A 17035-nucleotide genomic window follows, 5' to 3' on the forward strand; every position below is an offset into this window, starting at 1 on the left:
CCATTCAAAAGTACAGGAAGACCACCTACAGCGTTGAGGTCAGCTTTCTAGATTTCCTGTCTACTGGCTGTAATGGCTACTACCCAGTGCTAACATCAATGAATTGTTTAATTCGAATTAATCAATTCGATATTATAGACTGTAAAGTATAGCGATATTGTCATATTCAGTTCAATTTCAAACTATAAAGATGTGACAGCAAACATTTATTCATAACTAGGCTTAAATCTAATTCCATTCCAATGTGAGTGAAAGGACATTCTTATCTTGTCTATCGTAACAAACACATTACTGTATATTGGAAATGACAAGCATGTTTGTGTTTATATGTGTGCGTGATGGTTTGCTGATCCACATCGTGATAACCAAGATGATAATGATGCGACTCTGAGTGTCTTTGTCAATAAGAGTCTCGGTTTAAAGGTACTGTAAAAAATTGAGTTCCAGATTTTGATACACGGTTGTTTGATGGCATATAAAATGGAGTCATTTTTAAGAAAAGTTGAACAATGATGATGCTATTTATCTTTAATCTTGTTTGCATCTTAAAAGGGGTAGACAGACACTTGTATTGTGCTATTAGAACATCAACAAAAAGACTAACAAATGACAAGGGAATTTTCAAAAAAAATTTTATCATGAAATGTAATGTAAGGTATATCTCATATTATATGGCTAATTTAAAATTTAAATATATGTAAATAGCGCCCTCAATTTGCACCCAAATGTACGGTTTATAGAAAAAATATTACCACAAAAAGCAAAAAAAGGTAAATAATTTGATATAGAAACGAAAATATATGTTAAAAATTGCTACAAAATATATTTGTAAAATTATACAGTTTGTTAGTGTGATAGCTGTTGATATTATTCGGGTCTAGAATTGAACATTGTTCAATGTTTTGTTAGACAAATTAATAAATGATCACATCAAACATCAAGACACATAACATGCTCAATCTGAGGCTATTGACGGATGTGTTGATACGACGCTTTATTCTGTACAGTACTATGCGTATTGTTATAGAGAGCCATAGTATGGGCTGTATGCATTGTAATGTACAAAATGTAGCCTGGGTTTGGAGCATTAACCTTAGATCATGCACTGTCTATCAAGACAGACTCAATGCTGACTTCAACATTAATTCTCAGGGCCGTAGCAAGGTTGAAAAATGTGGGACGGCCATCAAAATGTGGGGTGGCCAAAATACAAATATACAGCGAAATTAGAATAAAGCTATCAAGAAAAACATAATAAATTTGTCAAAAAGTGATGCAGCCATGGCCTACCAATTTGGCGCAAAATTGCCGCAAAAGGTTGAAATGTTCTTATTTTGGGTTTTTACTAAGGAGCAACAGGGGGTGGCTAGGGTGTGGGCTTGGGGCATATGCCCCCATGGTGCCACCACTGCCTGTTAGGTAATAGGTCTACATGTTATTGTGGGTCTGATGTCTTAGAAAGTGTCACAAAATGTGGACCAGTCTGACAAGTGTATATAACATTAAAATGTTCCAAATCATTAAACATGTATTATGTGAATAGAAAGCAAAATTCAACTTCTATGCTACTCATATCGATACACTCACTGAAGCGCTTTCACCTGCTCAATGGCATCTTCAGTGGATGATATTGCTCTGGAGATTTGTTGTTGCTAGTGATGTTGAGATAACTCTGATGATGTGTATTATGCGGCTGCATGGCTATGTATAGTTTGTCACAAGAGTCTCAGTTTAAAGGTACTGAAAAAAAAAAATTCAACAGATGAGATATACTCTATTTTGCTACCTCCAGTCAGCGGCGCTTGCTTTGAAGTTTAGTGTGTGTTAACTCGACCAAGGTTTAACTAGCCCAAATTGAGTGCTGGCTAAATTTTACTATCCAATTGGAGTGCTCAGCTTGGAGCGCAATCTTTTCAGTGAATGCGAGGTATCAGGGAATAGGCTTTAGGGGTATCGTCACTAAAAAAGAAGTTTTTGGGTGTCTTCTTTAAAAGGGCATTTCGTGATCCACAGCCTCATCCCCCAATTTTCTCAAAAAAGTTGAGATTTTTATATCACTGGAAACCTCTGGCTACATAATGTTTATGTACAAAAATTTTGTGCAGATTAATTCGTTTAGCAAAGATATCGTGAAATATTAATTTTGTTCTGGTGCACCAGAACGGAATTACAACGCTTTGTCTATGGAGCAGTGTAATACATAATCATGCATAACTCAAAAATGCAAAATTGGAATCAACTGAAATTTTGGGAATAAGCTTTTTCATGCATATCTACTGAAAAATGTCATAAAAGGAGGATGCTAGGATCACGAAATACTCCTTTAAATGAAAAAAATCATATGCTAAACAAAAATTGTGTTCTGGTCTGCTAGCATCAATCTTGGTTACAACCAACTGGCGCCGACTGGCATAGTTACAACCCTGAACTCAACATTTAAATGTTTCTGTCAAACATTTAACATTTTGTATTTGCTGAGTAGTCATTAAATTTACTCGTGCTAGATTGGGACATAACAGAAACCATGATTTACTGTGTGTGACATATTCAAGAGCGACCGGTAGTCTAGCTCAGCTGTGTATACACACTCATACATAATGATGAATTAGTTTCGCACAAGAAACGATTACGTTGACTGAATTTGCTAAGCCTTGCAGAGTAAAGGAGCCTCTCAAGTTTGGAATTTAAAGCATCAATCATGGTAGTGGATGTATGAATCTGACACAGTTCTGATATTCACGTGATTTTATTGTACTTTGATGTAATAATAAAGAGAGATTTAATATAGCGCCCAACGCAAATAGCCTCTGGGCGCTTTACAAAACATAAAACCTAGGGAACAAAAATTTTAAAACAATATTTAGCCTAACTTAAACATTACACATACACAAATATATGTACACTAATATAATGGGCTATTCTATTTAAAATCCAAGCTACCCCTGTGAAATATTTTGGAAATCTCTTCCACAGGGAGAGTATGAATTTCAAATGGAACAAGCACATTAGGCAGCTCCATTTAAAACTCACTCTACCTCTGTGGAAGATTCAAGTTGAATCTTACTCAGAGGGTGTATGAAAATCAAATGGAGCTGCCTAATGTGTTAATTCCACTTGGAATTCATACTCCCTCTGTAGGGATATTTCCAGAATCTTCCACAGGGGTAGTGTGGATTTCAAATGGAACAGCCAGTAGTAACCAAGCTCTTGGTTCTGTAATTTTAGATAAATAAAACAAAATCAATAAATTTAGTCGGTCCAAATCTGAGATGTTTAATTTACCAGAATCCTGGAATTGGGCTATTCCATCTAAAATCCACACTACCCCTGTGGACAATTTTAGAAATATCTTACACAGGGGTTGTATGTTTTTCAAATGTAATTAGTCAAGATTTTGTGGTTATTTTAAGCCAAAATAATGAGATAAAATAAAAGAAAACCCATTTACTATCTTGGCGACTTAGCTACGGTGTTCTGGTGAATCTAATGTCTGATTTTAATCATAAGACATTGATCAAGTTTGAATTAATGTCTTAAAATGACATTAATTCAAACTTAATCAATTGTCCTTAGGCACAATGAATTTGGCTGAATCCAATTAGGTGTAAGTTGGGAGGTGTAAACATTTCGCCCACAAATCGTGTTTGAAAAACCCAAAAAACCAAATCAATTGAAAAGATTATGGCTGCAACTCTTATATCTTTGTTACGAGACTAACCTTAAGTGTTCTCATCTGCCCCCTGCAATTTATATATCTTACTGCATTAAGTTATTAACCATATTTTGTGTTTGTGTTTTTATTTTTTTCAGAGTGCGTGTGGAATTCTTTGTCAATGAGCAGTCCTTCAAGCAGAGATTACAACTCTATTTTATAAAGAATCAAAGATCAAGTAAGTTTCTTCCTGTTCATTAATATGTGTTTTCATTTTTGTGTACAACGATAATCTGCAGTATTGAAAAAGCATATTATCCAAAAAAAAATTGGATTTGTTCAGAAAAGTCCTGAAATCAAGAGTGAATTTTCTGCTCTTAAATGTTCAATTTATGTATAATTATCAAGGCATTATTAAGGGGTACTACACCCTGTAGGTAAATTGTGACTATTTTTGCATTTTTCTCAAAATTAATAACACACTGGTAACAAAAGTTATGTATATTATTGGGGCAAGGAATCCAATTACTACACTGAAATTTCAGTGAATCAAGACAAGCGGTTCAGTAAATATGATAGGAAATGAGGTACATCCTAGCGGTACCTCATTTTCTATCCCAAGTATCGAACCGCTTGTCTTGGGTCACTGAAATTCCAGTGTAGTAATTGGATTCCTTGCCCTAAATATACATAACTTTTGTTACCAGGGTGTTATTAGTTTTTGAGAATAATGCAAAAATAGTCACAAATTTATTGAGGGTGTAGTACCCCCTTAACAGCAATATCATGGTTAACAAATATATTTGCTGGATTTCTAAAAAATTAAATGAGGTAAAGTGTTTCTAGTACAGAAAACATAATTGTGTGGGTTATAAATAATTTGTTTATGCCAAACAAAACAAAAATGTGCGTCATATTCCATATCTTTTCATCTCCTCTCTTTCTGCCACTCATCACCTGTCTTTTCGCCAGCCCATTCAGGGGCTGGTACCTGTTCAGGTTTGGGGTCAGTTTACTCAAGAGATTATATTTTAGTGGTATTGGAATGATTTTTTTTTTTTTACTTTTTGTGGTTAAATTTTTTTTAAATATTTTAATTCGATTTGTTAGGAAAAGTAAGTATGTTTTGCCGTTTCAACGAACGCAAAACGAGTGAGTATTACCAAAGTTATGTTTGAACTAATTAATTATGACTTTAAAAGTTTAAAGGCCTAAATGTAACAATAATAGTTAATATATATAGCATCATATGGTCAGCAGAAGAAATCTGACATTACATGTACCTATGATGTCATATCAGTGTCCTTGACCGGGGTCCTTACTCCTTGACCACTGAACAGCGTGATATCATGTTGATAACAGATCTATAGAATCAAAATCTTCATCATATCCCGGATCATATCACAGATTCTCAACAATCTGTGATCATATGGACCATATTGATGTGAAAGTAGTTATCTATCATATCCTGTGTCGTTTTATGGATAAAAATGACTCAAAATGTTATTGATGAAATGGTTGCTATCATAAACATCAGTTTTGTCTTTTCAACGGGAAAAATCCGATGCAAAATAAAGTTTTTAGGGCCTAGCTATAATATGGGCATAATTTATGCATATAGTATTGAACAATGTACCCCATTTGACATGCACTTATAGATAAATAAATTGTCTTACTTTATTAATTTAATAACTTCTTTATTATAAATAAAATGACACATAACTATTTGATTCATAAAATTACATTCAACAAAATGATTGAAGAGAAAACACACAAGGCACTAGGCAGACTGTTATAGAATGGAGTATGTAAGATGCCATGTCCATAGCTTCATGAGGAGTTTCCGACTAGCAATCAACATGATCAGCACATTCAGAAAAACACAGTTTAAGAGTGAAGATTGTAGTGAGTAACCAGTCCTTTATAAATGTGCTGGCCACTATCTATTATAATATAGTAGGCTTAAACTATACATTGCGAATTAATTAAGTTATTTTAAAATAAAATGTACATGTAAGTTAACTCAAACCGGCAGTGTATATATCGAAAGCAGTGAAATCGGACATTCCTAAGCGAAGATATTGAGTTAAATAAGTTCTGGTATTACAAAATTGGAAATTGAGATATCGTGGGTAAAAAGCAGAAAAAAAAAAAAACCCAACAACAACAACAACAACAAAACAAACAGACCAGAACAATTTGGAGTACATGTAATGAATTAAAAGAGTTGACATGAGATTAGGAATTAATGTTTTCGGCTGTTTCAGTGTGCATGTTCTCATCGTTGATGGTTTGGTGGACTGTCATGTAGATGTAAGCGTGATCCTAAAAATGCCTTTCACATTGACCAAAACTAATTACAAGACCTCTTCTACATTGAGGCTGGCTTTCCCTTTTAAAGGGAATTTTTATTCACTCCTTGTCTTCATGTTCTTCCTTTTCCTATAGTTGTAAATGTGATACTTTCAAAAGAAAAAAAACGAGGCTAATGGCACCCTTGCCTTTATTGAAAACATTAAATCGATGCAAAGGCATATATGCTCATACAGCACAGGTGAAAAACCAGTATGACACAAGTGAACGGAAATCAACTGTGGATAAGAAAGAATCACACCAGCAAGACAAGCCCTGATGTATTATTCACGACAGAATTCCCTCTCAGTTCCGCACCAGATAATGCAGAGGTCAAGTGGCGATACAATCCTCATCCCAGCGGGCCCATCCTTCGAGACTACTAGTGTTTGCACTGTAGTATTATCTTACATTGTGTAATCAACGGTCGGACATTTTTGCTTTTCTGGTCACCTGTATGGATATTCCTACCATGGTGGAAAGGGCTATTTCATTTAAAATCCACACTACCCCTGTGGAGGATTTTGGAAATATCTCCCACAGAGGGAGTATGTTTTTCAAATGTAACTGGCCAAGATTAACTTTTTGAACCCCATATTTGCCACATATTATGGCTCTACCCATATCTTTCACAACTGGAGTGAGTGTTTCAAATGGAAGTTACCCAGTTGTCAATATTCTATTTAAAACTCATACTCCTTCTGTGGAAGACTGCCGCTAAATCTTCCGCAGGGGTAGTGTGGATTTTAAATGGAATAGCCCTTTGGAATTGGTTTGGAAGGTTAGGGGTGGATTTTGGTAGGGTATTTGACATTGATACAAGAAAGAAGAAAAATATGGGACAGATCTGGTCCAATCAGGCTAAAATGAGCAATAATGAACTGAGATAAAGGCAAAAAGAGTGAGGAGGAAAAAAAAGAATATAAGAAAATGGACCTTGGCAATCAAGTAAACCTGTCACTACCAGTATTTTCATGCCCTCCTCCTGAAGAAAATGGCATCCCCATATCATGTACGTTTTTTGTTTCTTCCACAGGTTTACGAATCCGTCTTTTCAACTTTATCATCAAGCTTACGTCATGTTTTTTCTATATAATCCGAGTACTCACAGATGATAGTCCAAATATAGACTCCAGGTAAGCAGATAAGAAGCAATAAGATATCATAAATGAAATCAAATATTCTGTCTGTCCGTGCCATGTCACTTCCGGTTGAATTTGAAGTGATCAACATTGATATTTAGCCTCCTTCACAGCTGGTTTCTGTTGTTCATAACAAAGTTTGAGCCACTAGAAGTAGCCCGGATGTTGGACCGACAGAATAGTTCATCTTATCAACACTCAGTGGCATGGGGGAGACTTATCACAGGGGGAAGCTGCCCCATCCTCCCTTTAGCTATACCACTGTGAATACTTAAAACTTCACTTCAAACTTTCGGAGGTTCTTTTAAAATAAAGAAAACATACCTTAATGGGCCCATAAAAGCAAAGAAAAGAAACCCCAGGGGCCGTAAAAAGGGGAGCACTGACGTTCATTTTACCCCAGGGCCCGTAATGACTCTTGGCGGCACTAATTTTAAGCCAAACTAATGACGTAAAATGAAAGAACATTCACTTACTATCTTAGCTGCTTGACTATGGTGTTCAATGAGGGATAATATGACTTTAATTCCAACTTGCTCTGTTGTCCTGAAAACACATTGAATATGGCTGAATCCATTAAGATGTAAGCTAGGACACATGTATTTGCATTACAAATATGCAAAACAAATCAAGTTTGAACAAAATTAACCAATTTCATTTTAAAAGATTTAATGGTTTCTTAATGATTAAAAGATACAGCTCATTATCTGTGAGTATGATCATTAAGGTTCTTGATAGTATTATCATGTCTCTTTCTAGACTAGACAACATGAAACTAGGCCTATAGGTTAATTGGTACATAGACCAATAACTTACTGGATGGCATGCATGTTTGTCTACAACTGATGAGACAGACTAGCCAGACATTACTTGCAACTTGATCAGGAAATCACACCAACTGTTCCATTAACCTCATGAGAACTGCCTGCCGATTGGCCAAGATGAATATTGTGTCTAATTTTGAATCAATCAAGGAGGGTATTAATAAGATCATCTGCAAATGCAAGTTTAAAGCCTAGTCATAATTGGCAATTGAAATAAGCATTTGAAGTTATCAACCAATCAGAAATGCTGTTAGATGACCAGTAGTGTCCAAGGGGTTAAAAGAGATTTACGTCATGTAGCCGATACGCAATTACTGAAAGTAGCCACACAGTTACTGAAAGTGATTTTAGATGGTTTTTTTTTTTTTCTTCTACGGAGGCGCGCCACAATATAGGCTTGAATTTGTGAAAAGCTTCTAATTTCACTCTTGCTAGATTGACTTCACAATTGTTTTGCTAAAATTATGCCCAGCTCAGAAATAAAACCACAATTTGCTTGGATTTTATTTTATTATTGTTTTCTGATATGCACGGGATAAAATGGTGAGCGGATATTCTTTGTTTAAAATACAAAATTAGGATTTATAAAAACACCAAATAAATCCTGACCTTTGTATGCGTTCAACCAGTTTACCGTGTGCCTTAGAACCCGATAGACGGGGATATTTGACCATACACTAGGATCCACAACATGCTCATCTATCATGGGAACAGTTCTTAAACCCTAATACATTTGTACATTCATCCTTTGAAAATTTGGATACACAAACTCATACTCTGCAACTTGAGGTCAAATTTTGCACTATGATTATGTAATTGAGGTTATTGGACTGTGCCATTGGGATGAGACTCTTGTGGTCCATAGTGATAAGATCAATTAACGAGGCCTCTGAAACTGATGGCTTTTGTTTGCTAATTATACCATAGAATCTATATAGCGGTTATTGCCAAAGTTGCAATATGGTGGCACAATTGGGCTGCAAACTGTATGCAATCAACACGTCATATTAATTATACATGTTCTACATTGTTGTATTTTAAAACACTGAAGACCAAAATTGACTAGCTACTACCTCCATGATTGGATTAAGTAAATAACTAAATCCTGTTATTTACCCAGCAATGTTTGCTTATCTGAATAATTGTAACAAACTGTAGTGTACTAAATGGTATAAGACAGAAAAGGCAAACAGACAGAAATTTAGAGTTTTAAATTAGAGAGTTGGCAGGAAGTTGTAAGAGATAAATTGTTATGCATTTGGATATGATTGGTGTAAGCGCGAAAATGTTGAATGTCAGATCAAAGTCATCCGAGGTGAATTAAGTAATGTCAATCACAAATTACAGGTCATTTGAGGTGGACTAAGTTTATATTTGGATTGTCAGAACACCTTCCCCAATGAAACACATTTCTCTTGCATTTGATCATCTTCTACTCTTCCCTAGAAAAATCATTATAATACCAAATCTACACACCATGGAATTCACCATATCACGTCCAAGTTCACATTTGGCGCCACATTCCTTTTTTAAAGGAATTTTTATTTTGTATTAACAACATGGAAAACTATTGTCTAGAACTTAAAAGACAAGGTAAATGCTGCGTCGGCACATTAAGTAAAAGTTATAAATGGGGTTCCACGTAAAGTATTGATATGTGCAGTATGATCATTAGGCCTATATGGCCTAACGCTGTGGATGTAAGTCCTTGAACATGACAAAGTCAACAAAAACATCTCTTCATCAGTGATGGAGCTCTTGTCTGAATCAAAATAAACAATTAACCAAACATACAAAAAAGTAACAAGTAAATAAAGCAAAACAACATATAAATCATGATTGTTGACTATAAACTTTTTTGATGGGAAGCATCTTGGTCAGGGCAGGCCATTAGCTGCTGCAGTAGGGTACACTGCAAAACGTTGGTGTTAAAAGTAACACAGAGGGTGTTGATTTTAACACTGGGGTGGTGTTCTGAGAGGTCCACACTTTTTGGTGTTAATGAAACACTGCTAAGTGTTATTTTGACACTATGAAGTGTTATTTTGGTACTGTATCCTGGTGTTAATTTTATCCTTTTTCCGGTGTTAATTTCTTATTCAACACCGCTGGGTGTTGATTTGATCCTTTTGCCTGAATTTTCTATATTCAACACCACTGTGGTGTAAATTTAACACCACCGGGTGTTGATGGAACATATTTAACACTGCAACGGTGTTCTGAGAGGTCCACACTCTTTGGTGTAGAAGTGACACTGGTACGGGTGTTGAAATTATCATCTTCAATCATTGTTAACATCTTAATCAATGAGCGTGAATTGTTTCTTTTGCTTCTGGTGGTTTACACCCAAATAATAGATCACTTAGATCTACAAGAAAGTCCATGTATTGCACATTTAAGATTTTTTATTGACACCAACGTGGTGTTAATCTAACAATCTAACACCGTAAATTAACACCAGAAGCTTCAGCACCAGCTCGGTGTTGCATATTCAACACCGGAGTTTTTGCAGTGTAATTGTCCCAATTGGCTATTCCATTCAAAATCCACACTCCCTTTGTGAAAGATTTTGGAAATATCTTCCACAGAGGGAGTATGAATTTCAAATGGAAATAACACATTAGCAAGCATCTCCATTTGAAACTCACTTTCCCTCTGTAGAAGATTCAGGTTGAATCTTTCTCAGAGGGTGTATGAAATTCAAATGAAGCTGCCTAATGTGCTCATTCCATTTGAAATTCATACTCCTCCTGTGGCAGATATTTCCAAAATGTTCCACAGGGATAATGTGGATTTTAAATGGAACAGCCCAATACAAGCAAATATGCAGTGTTTTGTATAAAAAAAGAGGTGCAAGCAGGAAAGACGACTTCATATTATTAAAGTCAACTGTGTTTCATAAATAAAGCCACATGCAAAGCTATCTGTGATAAAAATTAATTTTCCATGCATATGTTCTGTAAACATTAAACTGATATTAGAGCACAATGCATAAAATTGTCATGATATGAAAACTAACTGGATGGTGTTGAAGCACTTGTCATTGAGAATCTGTAAAATATTAAAACACTGGAGTGGGTTTGCATTAGCTAGATTAGTATGAGTTACCTATGTCCCAGTTATCTATAAGTGGTGTGTCTTTGCTTGTAGTTTTTGTAATATATCCGCCACACCAAGGAGCACTTTAAATTAATACCAGAGATAGCAATTTCAAAGGACTGAAAAAAGAAACTAAATCAATGGCAAATAGACTAAAAGCTATGGAAGTCGAACATTATTACTCTCCCCACATGGGTGTCGACTGCAGACAGCAAGTTTCAAATTTTCAAAAATTTTGAATTGGACATTTTCATGACCATATTTGGAATCGGCATGAAAAATGCATTAAAATGAGTACAAACAAGCCTAGTATTGGTTTAGTGGTTTTGGAGATAGCTCTTGATATTTTGAGAAAATATCTTAAAACTTGTGGACTTTATATGTTGAATTATGCAGAGCATTAAGGAAATAAGAGAGACACTTGTGTTCCATTTAAAGATTTCCTTGTATCATGTAACATTTACTAAAAGGCAAGATCAGCAATTTAACTAAGTCTGAAATTTAAAAAAAATTATCATAATGCATTTGTGTAAAGAGAATGGGTGCCTGTGGTGTAGCATTATAGGTGCATCATAGGTGCATGGGGGCACATCCCCCATCAATGTGTCCAGCAATGTGGAATAACATAAAATGATGATATGAAGAAGTTGCACATCAAGATGACGAATTATATTTTTGTGTTCCATTTAAAGTTCTGTGTCGCATCATGTACCATTTACACCACCATATCCATATCAAGTGATACGTACGAGGGGCGGTCAATAAGTTCGTAGAACAAGGTACTTGAAAGAGTACTAGCCACATTCTTTCTATCTCACTCTTGAGCATGGTCACTACAAACTTTAATGCACCCGTCGCAATTTTTCTTGAAAACTTCTATGTCAACTAAATGGAAGTCTTCCGATAGCTCCTTGAGCCAATCTTCAGTGAAGGCTCACCAGCATTGATCACCAGCAAACTTGATATTATGAAGCTAGGACTTAAAATTCTAAAATAGATTTCACTAACTGGAGGCCATGCCTGAACCACAATGTGGTTACTTTAGTTAACTGACCCCTCTGTCGTGAATGGCAGCTTGACAAACTAAGAATATCGTATAGGACACAATCCGAGAACAGTCACATTCCTACCATCAACCTTCTTCACATGATGGCTTGCCTCAATTTTGCTATCAAAATTGTATGATATATACCTATGATTGTACTTTCGTTTGGCAAATGATCTGTCATCAAGATTTTCCCTGGATCTCAGAAACAGCGATGAAGGACTTGCGCTATGGTGACCGAGTGATGATCTTCTTAGGTGTGGGAGATCCAGGTGCTTCCACTAAACGCTCTCGTAATTCCAGTGATTAATGTATGTTTTATCACCTTTAGCCACATATAGATTAAACTTGCCTCAGTCCTCATTCTAAGTGTATAGAAGGTGTGGACCTGAATATGTCAATTGGTATCAAATTTGTACATTAAGATTCTGGGACCCCATCCAGAAGACACCCTGGAATACCCAATGTTAATGGGTTAATGTTGAAAACACATACAACAGAGTTGTCATATTTTGTGGCTATCTTATCTTTCTTTTTTGGCTCTTTATCCATTATCAATGCCACTGTACCAGCACGTATATCGTTAGTGGTGGCGTCAGCAAGTCTTTTGGACCTTGGATGATCTTCAAGGACGCTCATTCCATTCTTGAACTCTAAGAACCATTTCGTTGCTGTTGAATATCAAGGACTTCATTACCATTTACAGCAACTTTACATTGTTAAATTTCATTTTCACCACCGTTCGGAGAAATGTCCATAATGACCCTGTATTCACTTCTGGTAGTACCTGTGAATTCATGGAGGTAGGCTTCCTCTGAAGAGTGTCCTGCCCACATATAGTGATGCAAAAATCTAATATCTTTGCAGTAATGTTTTTAAGGAACAAGCTTTCAAATGAGATCAAATTCAATACCGTGCGACAAAGTAGCATACCGAGTTCTACGAACTTTTTGACCGCCCCTCGTAGCATTATTGATTAGAGTAAACTACACTACAAGATTCCTATTTGGGGCTGCCTGATGCAGGTACACCATCGCCAGGGGAGTACCAGTGTAGTACCAGCGCAGTACCACTGCTGGCAGGTTCTGTGCAGTATCAGCATTCATACTGTGTAGGTACTCTATAATAGTCCGGTAATGGCGATGGTGTAAAGGCGAGTGGTTAATCACTCGCTAGCATGATTTTAGGCGAGTGGCTGAATTTTCACAAATATCACTTACTTGGGTATAATCAAGTAGAGCTTCGGTCTTAAAATGGTATTTATGTTGAAATGCATGCGAAGCACGCTGAGATCTTTGACTTTATACGCTTGGAGGGGGGCACAGAATCGATTAAATGCTGAAATGGCTGATTCTATGGTTGATTTTGGGAGATTTGCAGCGAGTAATATTTAGTGTAGGCATACATGGCGAGTGGAAAATCGCTCACTAGAAATCGAGTTTGGGCGAGCGGTGGCGAGCGAGAGCGATCGCTCGCCTCAAATGGCAAGGCCTGGTGTACCTATAGTGTACCTGTGCAGGCAGCCACAATAGGAATCTTGTTGTGTACTTTGAATTAGAGCTTGATCGGTTATCATGGTTATATAGGTTTAGGTAAAAAGATACTCACAGGAAACAAAAAGTCACACATTTAGGTGAAGAAATAGCCACATCACATATCCTGTTAGGAGTTATTTATTGGATCATATGTCGTTCTCTGAGGTGTGGCTCTCCAATATCTCTGCTAGCTAGGTGATAACAGCATTGAATTTTGAATGAGTGTTGGGAATTCAGTGCATCTAACTAAGTTTTCAAACATGCTTATCTGTCAAGACTGATCAGTTATTTAATGTATATTTGTACATTCATAGCACAACCTTTGAAAAACTCATCCCCACAATTTGAAGTTATATTTGGAGCTGTGAGTGTTAAGGGGGTACTACACCCCTGCCCAATTTTGTGCCTATTTTTGCATTTTTCTCAACAATTATAGCGCATTGGTGACAAGTAAGATATGTATATTATAGGGGCAAGGACTACAACTACTGCACTGGAAATTTTATTTCAGCACAGACAACAGTTGTGGAGTTACAGTAAAAATGAGGAAAACCAATATTTGATCAATAAATCAATAACTACTTAACTTGAGTTGCTGAATTTTCAGTGCAGTAGTTGTAGTCCTTGCCCCTATAATATACATATCTTACTTGTCACCAATGCGCTATAATTTTTGAGAAAAATGCAAAAATATGCACAAATTGGCCAGGGTGTAGTACCCCCTTAAATGGAGGTCAATAGTTGGGTTTAGTTTTATACAGGAGTGAATGTCATGTGATTGAGATTGTGAGGGGAATGGCAATGAATTTAGTTTTAAAGCCACATTCAGAGCCTGGGATTCAGAGATCTGTGTCTTCTATCACAGTACAGAGTACACTTCCCACAATGCATTTCTCCCATTTCAATTTTCTATACGTATTTGCTATCTAGTGCAACATGGGTCGATAGTGACATAAAGTACCTCAGTGAACAGGGCACATCCAGATCTTGCAAAATATGTTTTATTTCTTGACTATCGAGCTACGTTTAGCCAGTCTATTCTGAAAATGAAAACAAAGGGAATCTGTACAAAGTAATAGGAATGTCATTTGATGTAATGAGGTGATGCGTCATGTTGCAAAGGATTCTGGGAAGAATAAGATGCCATCTTTGATTTTTGTGTATTTAAATGTTTACTACCGGTACCGTAAAATGGGGTAACTTCGGTCAGCGGGGTAACTTTGGTCGGTTAAATATATTTTTTTAAATGGTCATATTTCCGTACAGCAATATTGTTTTTAGAAATATATTTGGAAGAAATAATAGTCAGTCATGTCCAATGTCCTCGAAATTTAAGAAAAAAATCAGGATATTTGACCAAAAATGAGCATTTTTTTATATTTCTTTCAGAAAAAAATATAAATCGATATTTGTGAGCAAGGATGTGTGCTTGATTAATTTTGCAAGGGGTCAAATGTCACAAAAAACAACAACACGCCCATATACAGTGAAGATCAATTTAAAAAAATTTTTTTCCTTCATGAATGGTAATACTCTGTCCAAAGTTGCCCCAAATACGGGGTAACTTTGGTCAGGCTATTTGTAACCCCTAGGGCACCCTTACAAAATTATTAAAAAATCTTTTTTAACTTCAAGGTGTAGAATGGGACCCTAATGTCACAAAAAAGAGTTAATTAGAAATATCATTGGTTTTGTTTGGAAGCGGTGGTTGAAAAACTCTGAAAAGTGCCCAAAGTTACCCTATTTTACGGTACTGTATTAACCAACCGGGGAACTAACCTCCCAAAAGGAATTGATCAGAAACTACATTTTCACGTCAACAGAGGCAAATAATAAAATTTGCAAGTTCCCTGTCCCGGGGACAGGAAACTCTGCACGAGCAAGGAAGTTCTACTCAGAAACCATGCTTAACGTTAGTGTACTAGAAAACAGCGCTAATGATAGGCCATGATGGAATAAGCCTACTTGACCTATTTTGCAAAAACCACAAGTTGCTATCATCAAATTGACTTGCACTCATTGATTCTTTCGTAAAGCAGTTAGGTATATCTTTTTTCAGAAGTTCCAATTCTTCATTACTATACCTACTTGTAACTGTGTTGCTATTGTTTATTATACCCCGGGTGGGGGTATTCAGTACAAATGACCATACGGGGACGTGCCGCAAATATGGGTAGCATTTTCAGCCTTTTGGTATATCAATGACCCCTTTTTCAAAGCCTATTTTGGTATATGAATGGGTCCTTTTTCAAAATTTTCTCAATTTTTTGGAAAATAGCCCAATTTTTCCTTAATCTAGCCAAAATTGTCAATTGGGAAAATTTGTAAAAACTAAGACAATTTGGGTAATTCGGCCGAAATTTTTGACTTTTGGTATATCAATGGGTCCAAATTTCTTGAAAAAATGGTATATTTATAGGTCCACTTTCAAATTCTCAGTGGCACGTCCCTACCAAAACCAAACTTGAGTCCCCCCAGGATTATACCCCACTCTAGCAACCCCCTGTCCATAATTGGTGGCCCCCTACATTTTAACCAGACTGGATGCATTTCCCCTATCCACTGACTGACTGACAAAAGTGGGCATCATGTACACATGGACTGCCTTTTGAAAATTAGAAAAGAGCTGTAGAATGCTCTTCTGGTCTCTTCAAGAAGAGCTTTAGAAGAGCTGTTTGCACCTGTGGCCATTAAAGCATAAAGAATTTAACGAGTCATCTAGAGGAGCTATAAACTGCTCTTGCAAATGCAACTTAAGAAGAGCTTTAGAGGAGTGATTGCTCTCACTCCTCTCAAAAGGCAGTCCCTGTGTACATTTCCCCCAACTAATTGCATTTCCTTTGATGTTGTGCATTTTCCTCCAACTGAACAAGTGGGGTCAATATATTTCTCTCCCCCCACATAAAAACCCAAAACTTTTGTCCACTTTTTGTGACAATTTTACCAAAAATTGGTTGATTTTCCCCCCTAAAATTCACTTTTACCTCCAAATGCCCTCCCCCGTAAAAAAAATTCCACAGCAACTGAATGCCACAAGTGGGAGGGGGGGGGGGGCTGGTTTGTGCCTTTTCATACGCTAATATTGCTTCCATCATATGAAGTTACAATCGCCTATCAAGTTTTGTTTTTGAAAAAAATGTAAGACTTGAGATTATTAAAATGATATACTAAAGTTGACTAAACCTATTTCAATCAAATTAAAAAGGTCAGGTTCAGACTCAAATTACACATAACCTTTCTGTTATTAGAGAGAAAAATGCTTTTTAACTGCGCAGTTCTTAATAATTGAAAAAAGTATGTAAGTGGAGATGTAAACGGAGAGCTGCAAATAATTTGATTTGTGGGTTAAATTTCAGAAATTATGTACTAAATTAAAAGTGATATTG

General features: G+C 36.2%; 1 protein-coding gene across 1 annotated transcript in view; it reads left to right on the forward strand.

The window, feature by feature from the left end:
* The window catches only part of LOC140138676 (potassium channel subfamily T member 2-like), a 222648-nt gene that overhangs the window by 19929 nt on the left and 185684 nt on the right, over nt 1-17035 (forward strand). Inside the window, 2 exon segments of the mRNA XM_072160422.1 lie at nt 3811-3890; nt 7041-7140. Coding sequence (XP_072016523.1) covers nt 3811-3890; nt 7041-7140 — 180 coding nt within the window.

Source organism: Amphiura filiformis, chromosome 18 (genome assembly GCF_039555335.1).
Source record: "Amphiura filiformis chromosome 18, Afil_fr2py, whole genome shotgun sequence".
Taxonomy (NCBI): domain Eukaryota; kingdom Metazoa; phylum Echinodermata; class Ophiuroidea; order Amphilepidida; family Amphiuridae; genus Amphiura; species Amphiura filiformis.